Raw genomic sequence first — 17,520 nt, 5'->3', positions numbered from 1 at the left:
CAAAGGTGGAATCAAAATGTGTGATTTATTTTTTATTTTTAAATAATTTACTTTTATGAAATGGTTTTTCAAATATTTACAATGAAGTATAAATGTATTATGAATGAATAAGTGTTATTGATAAGCCAAGTTTTTTTTAGATATATGGATAAATGTATCTATTTGATGTGATTTTCAGATTGGTGGTCTTGTACGTTCATGTTGATGTTTAGTACAATTCAAAATGTCAGCTCCCATGGATGGAAAATCAACAAATATTCCTGCAGTCCCTTCTCACCACATTCGTCTAAACCTGTGCGCAACTCGACCATTATATAGAGAAGGAAGAAACCCTAAAGCTGTAAAAGTAAGATAATTTGAAAAGAGGAGTTTTTTTTTTTGTCCTTTTCAGTGTCTATTTTTGATTTTTTGTTTCACACATTTTATCTTTATGACTTTAATCCTATATCCAACAAACTACAACAACTGAACAACAGACTTCTGACTTAAGACAGGTGCATAAAAAAGCAGCAAATATAAAAGGTTTAACAGGTGCGAACTAGTCCTGAACATACATGCAGCCTCATAGGAAATTAATATTGCTAGCCTATAGCATAACAGATATACCACATGGTCTGCCATAGCTGCAGAACCTTAGCTCTTAGGTCCGTATGTTACGAGCTACGGTTCCACTGCTAGACTGAGACTCTTTATCAGCAGGATCATGAAAATAACGGATTTAATCAGCGTGATCATGAAAATAACAGATATATAGGAAGGGAAACGAAGTTTGTATGAATTATGTTTTTGATTCAAACATATTTTAACTTCAAAATCTGTTTAAAAAAGAAACAAAAATTCAAATACCGAAAGTTTCTGTTTTTTGGTCCTGTTAATTATTAGGGAGTTTAGTTGTGACTTCATTTAAGTTATGGTGTCATTTTCAATGTACATTTTTGTAAACAAAGAAACCCTATTTTCAGGTAACGTTTTTCATATCAAAGAAATATAAAAATGAAATTGTTGTTCTTGTCCTTCCTGTATGTTACTAAAAAAAGGATATATATATATTTTACTCAAACTAGACCGGAAGAAAGAAAGAGATTTCTGCTCAAATAAGTGAAATAAAAGTAGTTTGAAAATAAAAAGTTAATGATTTTGAGTTCATTAGTAGATTGATAGACGAAGTCCCAATAATATTTACAAAACATCCTGATATCTCTGGTTTTCATAATTAACATCACCAACACCCATCCTTGCCCATTGGAATCACTCTATACATAATAAAGAAAATGTTCTTTTCCTCTTTTCCTTTTTCCCTGTCGTAATTGGCCTTTTTATCTACAATTCTTCATTAAAAAACTGACAATGTTCCTAGGGTGTCAGCCCCTGTGCCCCAACTAGAATATTTAGCAATACTGTGTTGCATTGTTTCGTGTTGTTGTCCATGACATATTCATACATATTTGATTAATGTATCATACCCCCAGTACTGTCAATTATTTTGTAGGTCTATACAGTAAACCAAGAGTCACAGTAATTGATGATTCAGGATGTACCAGCTTTGGGTACTACACAAGAAATAATTAAGCTGTATTTTGTAGGTTTATACAGTAAACCAAGAGTCGCAGTACTTGATGATTCAGGATGTACCAGCTTTGGGTACTACACAAGAATTAATTAAGCTTTGTGCAGTTCATGGTGCTGTTGAGGAGTATCGGTTATTAGATGAATTCCCAACTGTTGACAGATATACTGATGTAGTTTTGGTAAAGTTCAAAAGAATAATGTCTGCAAGGTTAGTTTTAGCTTATAGAAGAACAATATTCAATTAAAAATCCAGTGTTTTAATGTGATTGAGAAAGCATTATCATAATAATATACCATAATATTTTGACCCAATCATTATTACAGGGTCAGTTTCATTTTATTGTGAACTTCCAAGATGACTAGCTTAAAAATATTTGATGAAATATAGTGAATTACATTGCTCTTTTACTGTACGATTTAGGAATAAGTGGCAACAGCAGTTGACTGAAAATGAAATAAATATTAGGACTATTTCATAGAACACACATTAAAAATCATAGAACAGTCTTTTTATTATTTTTATGCCCCACCTACGATAGTAGAGGGGCATTATGTTTTCTGGTCTGTTCGTCCGTTTGTTCGTCCGTTCTTTCGTCCGTCTGTCCCGCTTCAGGTTAAAGTTTTTGGTCAAGGTAGTTTTTAATGAAGTTGAAGTCCAATCGACTTCAAACTTAGTATACATGTTCCCTATGATATGATCTTTTTAATTTTAATGCCAAATTAGAGGGTTTACCCCAATTTCACGGTCCACTGAACATAGAAAATGATAGTGCGAGTGGGGTATTCGTGTACTGGGGACACATTCTTGTTCTTATTATGGTTATCCAACTGTATCATAACAAGTTTGAATTAAATGTATCAAGATCTAGATTATGTTAGCACAATTAGGGAATATTAAAGACTGTTCACAAATTTTACTTTTTTTTGTAAGAGGAGATAACTCAGTTAAAATTTTTAATATAGAATGTAGAATTATATAAAAATAAGGAGGCGTACGTACATGTAAGATTTTAACTAGGCATGTATTCACCAAGAATAAAAGACCAGGATGTGGACAACTATATGGTCATTATATGTCCTTCAACAATGATCAAAACCATTATTTATAGTAAATCATACTAGGAAAATTGAAAGAATTTTTTTAAGATATGTCTTGTCATATTTTTTTTAGGTCAAAGTTCTAATATTAAGTTTTCTTTTAATTTTGAATTCTAGAAAAAAGCTTAACAAAACTACATCTCCAATACTGCAGATATAATCTACATGTATGTGCTGTATATATTAGATTTTGGTTGTCTATTTTGAATTCATTCACAAAGGAGAGGGACGAAAGATACCAAAGAGACAGTCAAGCTCATAAATTGAAAATAAACTGACAACGCCATGGCTAAAAATGAAAAAGACAAACAGACAAACAATAGTACACATGATACAACATAGAAAACTAAAGAATAAGCAACATGAACCCCACCAAAAACTAGGGGTGATCTCAGGTGCTCCGGAAGGGTAAGCAGATCCTGCTCCACATGTGGCACCTGTCATGTTGCTTATGTGATAACAAATCCGGTAAATAGTCTAAATCGGGAAGTCACATTCATGAAAGGGAAGGTGATTGTAGTTACGACGTAAGGAACATATCCAATATCATTTGTGAAACGGTAATTCCATGACGGTCAACCAACTCGTGATGGCGTTCGTTAAACTTAAGAAGGGACGATTTCAACTTCAACATTTGGAACTCTTGGTTAAATAGCTTCCTTGTGAGCAGCAACCCTCTATCAAGAAAATCGGGTCAAGTAGGATAAACGGTACTGTAGTTCCTTCGGAAGAACAGAGTAATAAATCGGTTTAACTTTAGAAGTAAATCGGTTTATATGAACATAAATTGACAGACTGACAGTTCGACAGGTTGACACTTTAAAGGTCGACAAGTTTAAAAGTTGACAGGTTGACAAGTGTTAAGGTCGACAGGTTGACAAGTGTTATGGTCGACAGGTTGACAGTTTGATAAGTGTTAAGGTCGACAAGTTGACAAATGTTAAGGTCGACAAGTTGACAGGTTGACAAATGTTAAGGTCGACAGGTAGACAGGTTGAAGGGTTTAATTTTACAATTAAACAAGTAAATAAAAGTACATCATCCATTAAGTAAAATAAAATTAACTTCAGTTTTTAATCTTTTTTACAAGTATTGACTTGTAACTTTTATATCTGTTCGCTGTCAATCTGTTTACCATTTGTACATTTTACATTTCTCAAAATGAAATTGTCAACCTGTCGACTTGTCGATCTGTCTACCAGTCACTAATAATACTATTTTACACTTTATAAATGCTCTGAAGTTGTCAATCTGTTATTTTGTCAACTTGTCAACCTGTCGACTTGTCAACCATAACTTACTTGTTATTATATTAAATTATCAACTTATCAATCTGTCAACCTGTCGACTTGTCAACCTGTCAACCACTTATTTCAACCATAACATTTTTAAAATTGTCAACCTGTCGACTTGTCAACCTGTCAACCACTTATTCCAACCATAACGTTTTTAAAATTGTCAACCTGTCGACTTGTCAACCTGTAAATTACTCATTTATTTCAGTTTAATGTAAAATTTAAACAGTTTTAACTTTATTACCCATGAATACATCCATACGCGTATTAATTTATTGCAAAAGCCGGAACTATAGTACCGTATATCCTACTTGAGCCAGAAAATCATGATAGAAAATGCAAGCACAGGAATATCGTATCAATTGGGAGATATATACCCGGTATGCAGGTGCTGGAATGTTCACAATTGGAAAGCTGAAATCATCTCTTTTGTCGTAAAGTTTTGTTTTCAACCGACCCTCATTGTCAATTTTTGGAAAGATTAGAACTTGTTCTAAATCTTTACTTAGGCACCGGCCTCCCTAACAACAGGACAGGTTAGCTACTGTTACTAAATGTATTCACACTGAAATATAGTTCCCGAGGTTCTCATGTATGTGCACATAATACACATACAAACTGAAAAAAACTGGGTATATTATTGGAGCAGTTCATTCAAGAATGTTTGTCATTAAGGTGTGTTGATGTGCAGGCTTTTTAAAAAAAAATTTGATTAGGTAACTGGGTATTGATTCAACTAGTATGATTGACAACTGTCATTATCATTAAACAATCATAGACAAGGTGGACCTTTAATTACAATGCCCCACCTCCTAAACTGCCAATCAAATTGACCACATTACCTATCAACCTCAGTCTTACATAATTATACAGACCACTCAATATACATATAATTCTTATACACAAGTATTTGACCTCACAAATGTGTATATTAGATGTTTGATATTTATAAGGATGATTTATTTATTGCCAATTACTTTTGATCTACATTACATAAAGTGGTTCTGTAAATTATATCTGAAAGATAAATGATTAATGGATTAACAAGATCTTAAAAAAAAAAAATGAAATATGGATATAAATATGAATAATTAAAAGGTATTCAAGTAAGGCCTATAATTTATTTGATAAATTTCCAATAATCATCAGTGTAATTAAATTAGTACACTTTTTTTTAATCAGGAATTGGCTTGAAACAGTGTAAAAATTTTAAAACTTTTAATTATAACAAACCATTGTTTATTAGTTTATTTCCCAATATGTCTTTTTTAGTCATTTGAATTTTTATTAGAAGTGAATATATATTTTTGCAATCAAGAAAGAATCCACATTTCAATAAAATAATTTTTTTAATTGGTTTACCTTGAAAAAGTACATTTTCAATGCCCTGTGTTGAAAAATACTTTAAAAATTGATCAAAAGGCACTCTAAAACTTCTAATCTTCAATGCCATACAACTCTGTTTCAACTTGCCCCAAAACAACATTTTTCAATTTTTTTTGTTGACACTTTAAAGTTTTAAGCTGTTGGTCCAGATTTATGTCTTACAAGGATAGTTGGTAACATTTACTAGAATAATTTTTGCAATTTTTTGTTTTTTTGAAACATGTTCAGAACCGGAAACATAATTTCGATAAGATATAAACTGCATTTTAAATAAAATTGTGCAAATTAAGAGACCCATATTATTTAATTTGAGCTCATTTTATCCTCATACTGGAAAAGCAAGTTTCCTTCTAAAGACCTGCTGTAAATGCAATTTTCAGCAATAGTACTTTATAAATGTTCATTTTTCCCCACCATACCTTAATATGAAATAATTCAAACTACTCTTCTAATCTTTCCATGAGTGATTTCCATCACTTTGATTAGATGTAAGTCAAGATATGAGGCCGACTTTACTGTGTCTGTAGTATCCTTTATCTCTAGTTCGATGGGATACAGCCCGTAACAGAGTAGTGATCGAATTCGCGTTTCTTTACCGTCAGAATAATTTACGTTATCGACAAACTTATTTCAGAAGTGACATAATTTAATTTTCTTCATCGACAAAATATTTCATGTCCAACGTGTAAGTTTTTATTGTTTAAGTCGAAGTTTTTTTAACACAGTAAAACATTTTTTATAATCAACCTCTGTCATTGGCATTTTCATTTTAATGGTAAAGGATTGCTCAATGTAGATATTATATACTGCTTGCACTGTGAATATTAATGGGATTCAACACTGCAATAGTTTTTCTTTCGTCTGATACAGAATACCCCATATCTTTTCTTTTTCATACCTATCTGTTTATTATGTCCCCTGGATTATGTCAATCATACATTGTTGCAATACCGACATGCTTGTACTTTGTCACAGAAAAAACTGAAATAAATTTCATTCACATCGAAGTAAAAAATACAAATGTACCCTTTAACATTTGAAATGTTGAAGACATAATTGCTCTATATCTTAAGTTATTGACGAATATTTGAAATTTAAACCTCTATAAGATGCGATGTACGGCATTTCATTTTATCATGGTAATGATCCATATCTGACAGAGAAGAAATATTCATAATTCTCAGAAAGTTTTCATAAATATTGTTAGATACCACTAATCGTTCCAACAATCAAGACAACAGAGACAAACAGGGGAACAATATGCAAATGAAAAGATATGACTTAAGTGTTAGCATGTTCAGGGAGACGGCACTCAATTTACAAAAAAATAATTGATGCTTTAAGGAACTGTAGAGGTCTCCACAGGTTTTCAACAAGGGTAGAATTCAAAACCTTGAATATGAAAGCCTCGAAATCCATGATACTTTTTCTGTGCGGTAGTTATATCTACAAAATCCAATCATGTACACGACATATAATATTCATACATTATATAAAAAAGAAGATGTGGTATTATTGCCAATGAGACAACTATCCACAAAAGACCAAAATGACACAGACATTAACAACTATAGGTCATCGTACGGCCTTCAACAAAGAGCAAAGCCCATACCGCATAGTCAGCTATAAAAGGCCCCGATAAGACAATGTAAAACAATTCAAACGAGAAAACTAACGGCCTTATTTATGTAAAAAAAGAACGAAAAACAAATATGTAACACATAAACAAACGACAACCACTGAATTACAGGCTCCTGACTTGGGACAGGCACATACATAAATAATGTGGCGGGGTTAAACATGTTAGCGGGATCCCAACCCTCCCTTAACCTGGGATAGTGGTATAACAGTACAACATAAGAACGAACTATAAAAATCAATTGAAAATGGCTTAACTCATCAGATGAACAAATATACAAGTGGACGTGGGCCGGTATGTATATTTATATATTGGGAATTTATTTTTGTTTCCAAATAGAATTCTAAGGTTATGTATAAGTGCCTCCGTTCACTGCACAATTGTAAATTGTCTTCCTAAAGACCAGCAAAAATAAATGGCACAAGTTCACGTAGTCATAAAAGAAGTCGCATAATTTACGATAAATCGAACAAAAAATCAGAAATACGGAATATTATATGTTAATGGTTAGGAAATCCGTTTCCCCTACATGTTTTAAAAGTCAAAGAAAAATGTTTTCCCTGATACAAGCGTTTTAAGAACCAGCTTTGTGTAACCTATATACAAATTCGACTTGATATAAGGAAGTTTTAATATGTTTACTCTGATTTGAAATTATCTTTTAGAACTTTTTTTAGTAATTGAGAACCTATGTTGTTTATGGGCAGTAGGTGAAATGTTGCATGATCCCTCAAAATGATAGCAAGCGCAGTTTTCCGGACGATTTTCATTTGAACACTGCTAAAAAACTGTCAGGTCCTGGCCATGGTATATTTTGGAGAATTTTTTTTTTTACTGATTTTTACTAAAAAAAAATATTCTCTGTGTGTGCCATTGCAAGAAATAGTTTTGCTCGTTATTTTGTCATATTAAAAAAAATTCTCAACAAAATTTTCCCGTTTAAACTGTACTAGAAAAATGTTTGGTATGTGAAACGGACGAAGACATATTCTAACAGAAGTACAAATACCAGTCCTCCCTTTTGTGTATACATATGAGAAAACATTTCAAAGCTATTGATTGAATTCAAATCCATCACACTTACGGTACACATTGTAGTCCGAAAAAATAAAGGACTTCATTCCTATCAAACACCTTTTTAATTGTTTACCAGTATATTTCTTTTAGTTTTGGGAAAAATTGTAAAGGAAATAATACTATCAAGACGTCCTTCCATAAATCTTTTGTTTTTCTGTTCTGACTTTGAAGAAATGACTACTTTTCGCCCAATCGAAATGGTGCATGGACATATTTTGTTTCATATTATTAGAATTATTTTCAATATTATCGGTATTAAACTTGATTATCGACACATGAAAGTTTGTCAGCATTGTCAATCTTTTTAACGTTAAAGTACCAATAGTTCGGTCACTACTCAATTAAGTTTGTCGATAACGTAGCTAATTTTGACGGTAAAGAAACATCAATTCGATCACTTCTCTGTTACGGGCTGTAGATGCGATCAACATAGTCACCAAACTTTTAAGTGAAAGAACATCATCCATACTTTTCTGGTGTGTATCCATCATCGTAAGGTGAATTCAGTCTTTACCTCATTGATATTTAACCCATATCTTCATTTGTTAACATTTGTAAAACGTTACTTGACTATTTTTATAAACAAATTGACTTTATGTAAATTTTTGGTTTCAGACATGCCAAGAAGAAATTAGATAACTGGTCATTTTTTGGAGGTGTACTCCATGTTACTTATGCTCCTGAATATGAAAGTGTGGAAGAAACCAGAGAAAAGTTGCAGGATAGACGCAAAGGAATTGCAGCTAGACTAAGAATTCTTGGTAAGAATTGTATTGTCATTTAACTTGTTTAAACATCTATGTTATGTTTTCACTAAACCATAATTATAATGTGAAAGGTTGTGGTCTAAGGAATTATTGATAAAATGAAAAGACATTCATGTAACTGGGAATTTGTCAAAGGTCAAATTCATTCTTGTTAATAGTTTCTTTAAAAATTCCTGACTTTTGGAAAGCATTAACAAGTTTTTTTTTCAGAGTTAAATAACGTAGATATTGAAAGTCAGTGTTGTCAATGTATCTGCAAAGTTAATCTAAGGTTTCAAAATTTGAAGTTTGTTTGCCTAATTTAAAATGTTACTATGAATAAATCAATTCAGTTACATAGTTATTTATATTATTGTAAGTCTTTCTCTTTCATTTCATAGGTAAAGATCAATCTAGAAGAGGGAAGACATCTGAAGGTCACATTGAGAATGATAGTAAACAAGCACATAAAGTTTCAGAAAGGATTGAAAGTAGAATTCCAGCTTTACCAAGTTATCAAAACAACCACAGCTTTAGCAAAAATCATGTTTCAACAGATAACTCTCAGGATAACATTAATAACAAAATGCCTCATATAACAAATTTTTCTAGTAACCATGGCAACAACACAGATTATTCAACACATCAAAATAGTCAATCTTATTCATATGGAAATAACTTAGTTTCTACTGAAAAAAATGACAATCTTCATCAAACATATTCTCAGCAAACTTCTGTGAATCCACCACCACCAGTGATAGAACCTCCACCATGGTGTCGACAAACTCTAGTCATCCCACCACCACCCGTCAGAGAGGCATTCCCAAATTATTCTAAGATTAACCAACATAAAACAACATTTGATTTTGCTAGAGTTCCGACTGCTAATGCACCATTCCCTTCAGATTATGATGGAAGAAAGTTTCCCCAAAATGTTGCTGCTAAAGAAATAAAAACTCAAATACATGTTGATGATCCCAAAGACGATGTGATTAAACAAAATTCTGCTGGCTCAAACAAACAATCAGCGTCTGCTCATGGAAACTTATCACATCCAAAGTATAATAAAATCTTAGATAAAACGGGAGCCAAACAAGAGAAAATTATAATCAAGGATTTTAAAAAGTGCGGCACAACTCCTAAATTTATACCTCGACAGACATTGAATTTATTGAAGTCAAAGTCAGAACATGGGGAAACAAAAGCATCTAACAAGGATAATCTGGAAATAGAATTGAGGAAAAATGCAGTAGTTTTAGGTAGTACACAGGGACCTGCATTAGTTCCAGATGAATTTTTAAAGAAGAAAGAAAAATCCTGCACAGAAAAAGCTGTAGAACAAACTGTCAAAGAAATAAGGAAAAGAGTATCCATGGTAAGTTGTTATTTTGTTTGATAGTTAGGTATAATAATAAAATATATAGAAAGAAGATGTATCATTGCCATTGAGACAACTCTCCACCAGAGAAATTTTAAGTTACATTTTACAAATGTTTTATAAAAGTTTGCAAACTGATATTTGGTTTGTCATTTAATTTGTCTCAAAAGTTTACCACCTTTACTATTCAAATGATGCAGTGAAATTATTGAATCTGGCAATATTATTTAAATTCATCTTAAAAGCTGTAGTTCAAGAAAGTTTTTGTCTTGTCTTGGGTAGATTTCACAGAATGCAAAACTTAATTCAGCCCCTTCAATGTTCAGTGGTATAACAGAACAACATTAGGATAAACTGTAAAAATAAGATGGAAATGGCTTGACTCATTAAAAGGTACAATGCACACACAAAAATCCCACCAAATAACAAATCGACAAAAGACACTAACTCAACATCTAAAAGGACTCAGTGCTAAAGTTGATTTAAAGCCAACTTATTAATTAATCATGTTTTTCCGGACTTAAATATATTATTTTCTTGGTTCTTTAGTCAACATTAAGTTTTTGTGATAGGAATGTTTCTCTAACACTTGACCAAAATGTCAAGTATGTTTGGTGTATTGTTTGCCTGTAAAATTCACATGAAGGTCTGACAGGGTTTATCTGATCATAATATTTTAGCCAAAAAAAAAAAGAAATAAGAGAAAAAAAGAAAACGGAAAAAGTTAGGAATGCAGGGGAGAAAAACATCTTTGCATTTTGATATCATTTAAATTTAAAGTAGTTCAGCCTGTGTACTCATATTTCAATTATAATTTCTTTGTGATTACTATCGCCAGTAAACCAGCATTCAGTTCTGTAATTATTTAATTCCTGTAAAAAAAAGTTTGACAGTCAAAGATTTTGGTTTCTCCAGAAGTAGAAGCTACTATTGACATTGCCGGTTGGCTCCTGCTCATGTGAGAGGTTGTTTTCTGCCCTTCAGTGTTTAAAGGCATGGTGTAGATCAACAATGACTGAGGCTACTAAAATTTGTGATAATATAGAATGATCCTGAATTTTTGGTCCTTGTCAAGACTGATGAATTACAAAATCTCTGTTGTAAAGTTTTAATGTTTTTGTCCATTTCAAAGATGCTATAAGCAACTAATTTGATATATGGAGTTGTTATAAGGTGTACATGTCTATCAAATCTTTACCTCATTTTCATTGTTAGGTCGGAGTCTATTTGGTGTATGGAATGATTGCAATTCTGGCTAAACTTGTTTGACCATGACCTCACTTTCATGGTTTACTGGTAAATCTATAATTTTGATAGTTAGGTCTGTTCCTCAGACAAGATTAGCAATAGTATGGGTTCTTATATGTACTACCCATATATATAATGAATATTGTTGATGTCTGTTTGAATGAACTTCTTCTGTTGGTTTGCTGCCTGGTTTACGTAATGTGGATATTTTATTTATTTGGATTTATTTTCTTTTTCAGTTTTCTGAACAGGAAGATTCAACTTCAAGAAAAAGACCAAAACCTCCTTAAAACAGACAAGTGCATACATGATTGTGATTGTAATGTTTCAATATAATATATTTTTGGTATTAAAAAATGAAAACAGTACTTTATAAACTTTATGCCTCAAAAGCTCTTTTCTGGATTTACTTAGCAACATGCAAACCTGAAAGACCATTTGACTTGAATTATGACTTCATGGGATTTTTTGCCCCGAAATCCAAATTTAGTTTTTTACCTCCATTTAGTTTGTATAATCTTGTCTTTCATTTTTGCTAGTGTGCTTTGTCTATATGCCGTTTTATGATTTTTTTTTTATAGTGATCAAGATTATTATAACACATGTTGACTGCTGTATCACTACTTTTGACATTTTTACCTATTTGTTTTGTTCACACTTCGTTGTCAATATAATGGAATTTTATGCGACTGTCATTCAAGTGAGATGTTTAGCTAGATATAAAACCCATCATTTTCTACATAAGAAAATGCTTGCACCAAGGCAGGAATATGACAGTTGTTATCCATTTGTGTTTGAGCTTTTGAATTTTCCTTTTGCTTAGGGACTTGCCATTTAGATTAAACTCCAAATTTGGTGTTTTTGTTATTTTACCCTTTGAAAAAAATATAAAATTTTCAAAAAACTTAGACCACACACACACTTGTTCAGTATATATCAGTTTGATTAACACTAATTTTAATTATTAAGAAGCTAGATATTTCCTTAACAATAGAATGTGTTTAATGTTCAGCTGATTTTTACAGTCATGATTATCTCCCTTCTGTGTTATGTATTAACTTGGAAAGTGTTTTGTTTGTTCCAGCTTATATTGTTGTGGTTTTTTTTTTATAAATTTCTACATGTAATCAAAATGACTTCCAAAATCCAGTGCTTCCATGCATTCTCCAGTTTCTTCTATAGTAAGAGATCTTAGATGAACACTTTAAGCAATGACAGGCCCTGGTTATCTTCTGAAAGTTTGTGTGCTTTAAGGAACAGGGAGATCAGTGTTCCTCCAATGGATCAATTCTTTAAATTAAAAGTGGTATTCCAGCTTCTCGTTCAATCATGAATAATTAGTATATGTGCCACAGCAGGGAGTAAGCCTTCCTACAAACTGTTAGCACTTTAAAATTGTGTTGGTCTTGTCAGAGATAATTGTTTTTCATTTAATGTTATTAGTTATTTAGTACTTGTCTTTTTTTACATCCTTTGGTGTATAATTGTCATTTTGGGGATCATTCATTTTTTTTGTTGAGGCGATAAAACATAAAACCTTGTATGTTTAAATATGTAAGGCATAATTAATGATAATTTACCTTTAGTATTTTTTGGGGGGAGTGATACAAAAAAAACTCATATATTAACAATTTTTTATTTTATCAAAATATAGAATTTTGATTATACAGAATTTTGGTAGAAAGCCTTTATTACAATATGCTGGCATCCAAAATACTGTACAAAATCATGGACTGATTGTGGAAATTATCATCATGTTATTAAATAATGAACTGAAAACATGGCAGTGAACATGTATAATTCAGATGAAGTAAGATATTCTTTGTCTTCTCATAAACATAATATAGACAGCAATCTTGTGATAATTTATACTGTTCAAATGTAATGATAACACTCATAACCATGGAAACATGTTGCATAACTACTCTACATCACATAACCATGGAAACATGTTGCATAACTATTCTACATCACAAAGTATGATCCATTTACATGACATGTAAAAATATAAACATTTTGTAAGTTTATGGGACCCATATGATAATAGCATTCACACTTCTCTTTCAAACGAATGTAAAATGAGTTATCTCTCTTATACCATATACAAACAAACCAACTCTCAAATAGCTTTTTTCCCAGCTTTGTGAAATTGTACTTTTTCAAGAATTGTTGGAACATTAATGGACAAAAATACACTGAGAAAATAAGCAAAATTGTCTTTTGACATGTGAATGCAGGAAAATTATAAAAAAAACAAAATAAAATTGTGAGATTAACGTAGCAACATAATGTTCAATCCTCTATATATAAACTATGGAACAGAACCATCTTCAAGTATTACAGTATGTGGGGGCCTTTATACAGTATGTGGGGGCCATTATACAGCACGGCACTGTTAAGCTACTATAGAGATATAACAAACAAAAAACATCTGCAGTAAAACATTGTATCCAAAGATTTTTACCAGAGTTTTCTTTAACAAGCACAGTTCATTAAAATTTTCAATAATTATCAGCAAAGTAAAAGAACCTTGTTACAGTGGTTCAGTAGAATTCCAAGTTTTATTAAATGCTGTTTAAAACAGACTAAGTACGTCAAACATGTGCTAGAGAGTGGTTTGTGCTGTTAATCTGACAATTTTATGTATTTTAAATGCAGTAAATATCTTCCTTGTAAATACTGTACTTAATTTGACATCAGTTTTTATGTCTCACAGTTGTATCATTATATGTATCCTGTAGCAGAGGTTAATTTTATATCATATAAAGATAGACATTCTGTAGTAGGTAAAATGTATGTTTAAAAAATAGAAATTTAACTTTTGGCCTACAGTATAATAACATAGAAAGATAAAAAAAAAAAAATCAATTAACTGAAAGTATGAAGCTAGTTTTCCACGTCTTGTGGTTAATTTACATGATCAACAATGATATTTATAAAGGTTTATTTCCACTCAAAAACAATAACATGTTTACAAATTATTCAAACAAAACAATAAATGTATCTACAATGTTAAACTCAGTCTGCATGAACATTATCTTATAAATTCTTAATAAACAACAAAAGAAAAGTTAACTAGACTCTCAAACTTTGATCAATAATTCAACAATGAATACAGCATAAAAACAATAGTTCTCTTTCAATGACCCATTCAACACGATCAATACTGCCCTTTTTACATGTCTCTCGTGGGAAAGTTTCTCCAGATAGACTGGAAACACAAGATTGTTCGGTCAAAACTATATACTCCCATTGTACACCGGAACCATAAAGATATTGTTTCATATTTACTCATTGGTACTCATACCCCATCTTCTTATATCTATTCTTAACTGTGGTATCACAAAAATACTTTAGATAGCGTCTAGGAATTATATTTGATTGGAAATAAAAAAAACATTTCGATTTGTTAAAAGTTTCTTTAGCCATGAGTTAAAATTTGCAATTTCTTAGTGAAAATAATACTGAAAAAAAACAAAATATTTCCTGGTAAATTTTGAACATTGCTTGCAAATTCCTTTAATTTATTTCCTTTAATTTGGAGAATGTAAATTACAATGAAACATCGTATGATTTCAATTTTTGATCTTGTGTTCCCTAAGTAAGAGTCGCCTCCCTTTTAATACATAGTACTGATAATAGTCTTCTCATCTCCCTCTTGTCCTGTTGTCCCTGTAATCTCATCAATATATGGACTGTTCTCTCTATGCTCTATGATCTCCATGGTATACATCTGGAAAATATAAATAAGTCATTGAATAAAATATAAACATACAGACCTATAATAGTCTTTTAGTGGTGTATATGAAGTGCATATATTAGTTTTGAGTATAGTTATTTGTCTTGTAGTTTATAGTCAAGATGTTGCCTGTATTTAATTCAATTAAGAATTATAAATGCTCCCTTGGTATTATCTCCTACATTTCTTATAAGTTTTTTTTTTGTAAGATAACAAGATGCAGTCATTGCATACAGAAGATGGCTATTAAAGATAAAATGAAACCTGTAATACAATCAACATAAAGAAATGACCGAGCTTATTGCAGAATCATATCATATACATCTTAAAGATTAACTGACTTGTTGACAGCATTAATTAACCATCTTATTTGGAAAGATAAAATGGAATTTCCTTTAACATTATTTACCAGGAAATGCACAAATTTCTGTTGTGAAAATTCTATAATTAAGCTAGTTTTAATGAGGCCCCTGTTGGAAGATAATTAGACTGTCAATTTTCTAAATGAAATCAAGAGTTCCAAATTAAGGACATGGCTGATTCCCTACACAGTAAAGTCACTTTAGAAATTGTAATAATTAACCAATATAGTGATGCCTTGAAAATATGAATGTGCAGCTCTGTTGATCTTAAAATTGAGAAAGGAAATGGGGAATGTGTCAAAGCGACAACAACCCGATCATAGAGCAGACAACAGCTGAAGGTCACCAATGTTTGAAGAAATTTTCTTTTTATTTATGAAATCTGAAATGAGAAAAATTTAACCCCCCCATTTTTTTTCACATTCCCCTTTCCCTTTTTCCAAAACTGATCTCAATTCAAATTACTAATGGAGTTTGCAACAATAACTACTCATTTAAATACATCATAAAATATTAAAATGTAAAATAAAGTGCTTGTTATTTCTGAATGGTAAAGATTGTTTTAATTTATCAGTTGGTAGTACCAAAAGTGAAAATACGTTGTATATTGTATAAAACAATGATTTAAGTTGATTCAACTACTATTCTGGACAAAGAAAGATAACTCCAATTGAAAATTTCTTGCTATTGCACAATATTGTGCAATTAGATATTTCTTGCTATTGCGCAATACTGTGCAATTGAAAATATTTGCTATTGCACAATACTGGGCAATTGAAGATTTCTTGCTATTGCGCAATATTGTGCAATTGAAAATTTCTTGCTATTGCACAATACTGTGCAATTAAAGATTTCTTGCTATTGCTGAATACTGTGCAATTGAAAATTTTTTGCTATTGCACAATACTTAATATAATAATTTTGGATCCTGATTTGGACCAACTTGAAAACTGGGCCCATAATCAAAAATCTAAGTACATGTTTAGATTCAGCATATCAAAAAGCCGAAGAATTCAATTTTTGTTAAAATCAAACTTAGTTTAATTTTGGACCCTTTGGACTTTAATGTAGACCAATTTGAAAACGGGATCAAAAATTAAGAATCTACATACACAGTTAGATTTGGCATATCAAAGAACCCCAATTATTCAATTTTTGATGAAATCAAACAAAGTTTAATTTTGGACCCCGATTTGAACCAACTTGAATACTGGGCCAATAATCAAAAATCTAAGTACATTTTTAGATTCAGCATATCAAAGAACCCCAAGGATTCGTTTTTTGTTAACATCAAACTAAGTTTAATTTTGGACCCTTTGGACCTTAATGTAGACCAATTTGAAAACGGGACCAAAAATTAAGAATCTACATACACAGTTAGATTCGGCATATCAAAGAACCCCAATTATTCAATTTTTGATGAAATCAAACAAAGTTCAATTTTGGGCCCTTGTTCCTAAACTGTTGGGACCAAAACTCCCAAAATCAAACCTAACTTTCCTTTTATGGTCATAAACCTTGTGTTTAAATTTCATAGATTTCTATATACTTATACTAAAGTTATGGTGCGAAAAACCAAGAATAATGCTTATTTGGGCCCCTTTTTGGCCCCTTATTACTAAACTGTTGGGACCTCAACTCCCAAAATCAATCCCAACCTTCCTTTTGTGGTCATAAACCTTATGTTTAAATTTCATTGATTTCTATTTACTTATACTAAACTTATTGTGCAAAAACCAAGAATAATGCTTATTTGGGCCCTTTTTGGCCCCTAATTCCTAAACTGTTGGAACCAAAACTCCCAAAATCAATCCCAACCTTCCTTTTTGTGGTCATAAACCTTGTGTCAAAATTTCATAGATTTCTATTTAAAAATTACTTAAACTAAAGTTATAGTGCGAAAACCAAGAAAATGCTTATTTGGGCCCTTTTTGGCCCCTAATTCCTAAAATGTTGGGACCAAAACTCCCAAAATCAATCCCA

General features: G+C 31.4%; 2 protein-coding genes across 8 annotated transcripts in view; one reads left to right on the top strand and one right to left on the bottom strand.

The window, feature by feature from the left end:
- Positions 1-161: 161 nt before the first annotated feature.
- LOC143065462 (uncharacterized) lies at positions 162-11,804 on the top strand. Its single transcript, XM_076239037.1, has 5 exons — positions 162-346; positions 1,584-1,777; positions 8,680-8,825; positions 9,212-10,185; positions 11,676-11,804. The coding sequence occupies exons 1-5, from the start codon at positions 224-226 to the stop codon at positions 11,724-11,726; spliced, it is 1,488 nt and encodes a 495-aa protein (XP_076095152.1). The 5' UTR covers positions 162-223; the 3' UTR covers positions 11,727-11,804.
- Positions 11,805-13,056: 1,252 nt separating this feature from the next.
- LOC143065464 (zinc finger CCCH domain-containing protein 10-like) overlaps positions 13,057-17,520 on the bottom strand; it is a 125,594-nt gene continuing 121,130 nt past the window's right edge. For all 7 annotated transcript variants that reach the window (XM_076239040.1, XM_076239038.1, XM_076239039.1 and 4 more), the window contains one exon: positions 13,057-15,169. The gene's annotated coding sequence lies outside the window, so the exon portion shown is untranslated. The remainder of the gene's footprint in view (positions 15,170-17,520) is intronic.

Source organism: Mytilus galloprovincialis, chromosome 2 (assembly GCF_965363235.1).
Source record: "Mytilus galloprovincialis chromosome 2, xbMytGall1.hap1.1, whole genome shotgun sequence".
Lineage (NCBI taxonomy): Eukaryota > Metazoa > Mollusca > Bivalvia > Mytilida > Mytilidae > Mytilus > Mytilus galloprovincialis.
The sequence above is the reverse complement of the archived record's forward strand: the minus strand, read 5'-3'. Positions and strand labels throughout refer to the sequence as shown.

What these genes read in the sequence shown, in the direction of transcription:
- LOC143065462 (XM_076239037.1), top strand. Translation starts at nt 224, where the DNA reads ATGTCAGCTCCCATGGATGGAAAATCAACAAATATTCCTGCAGTCCCT. An exon ending in AAAAGAATAATGTCTGCAAG is followed by an intron (nt 1,778 to 8,679) that starts GTTAGTTTTAGC and finishes TTTTGGTTTCAG; the next exon opens with ACATGCCAAGAAGAAATTAG. An exon ending in TAAGGAAAAGAGTATCCATG is followed by an intron (nt 10,186 to 11,675) that starts GTAAGTTGTTAT and finishes TTTCTTTTTCAG; the next exon opens with TTTTCTGAACAGGAAGATTC.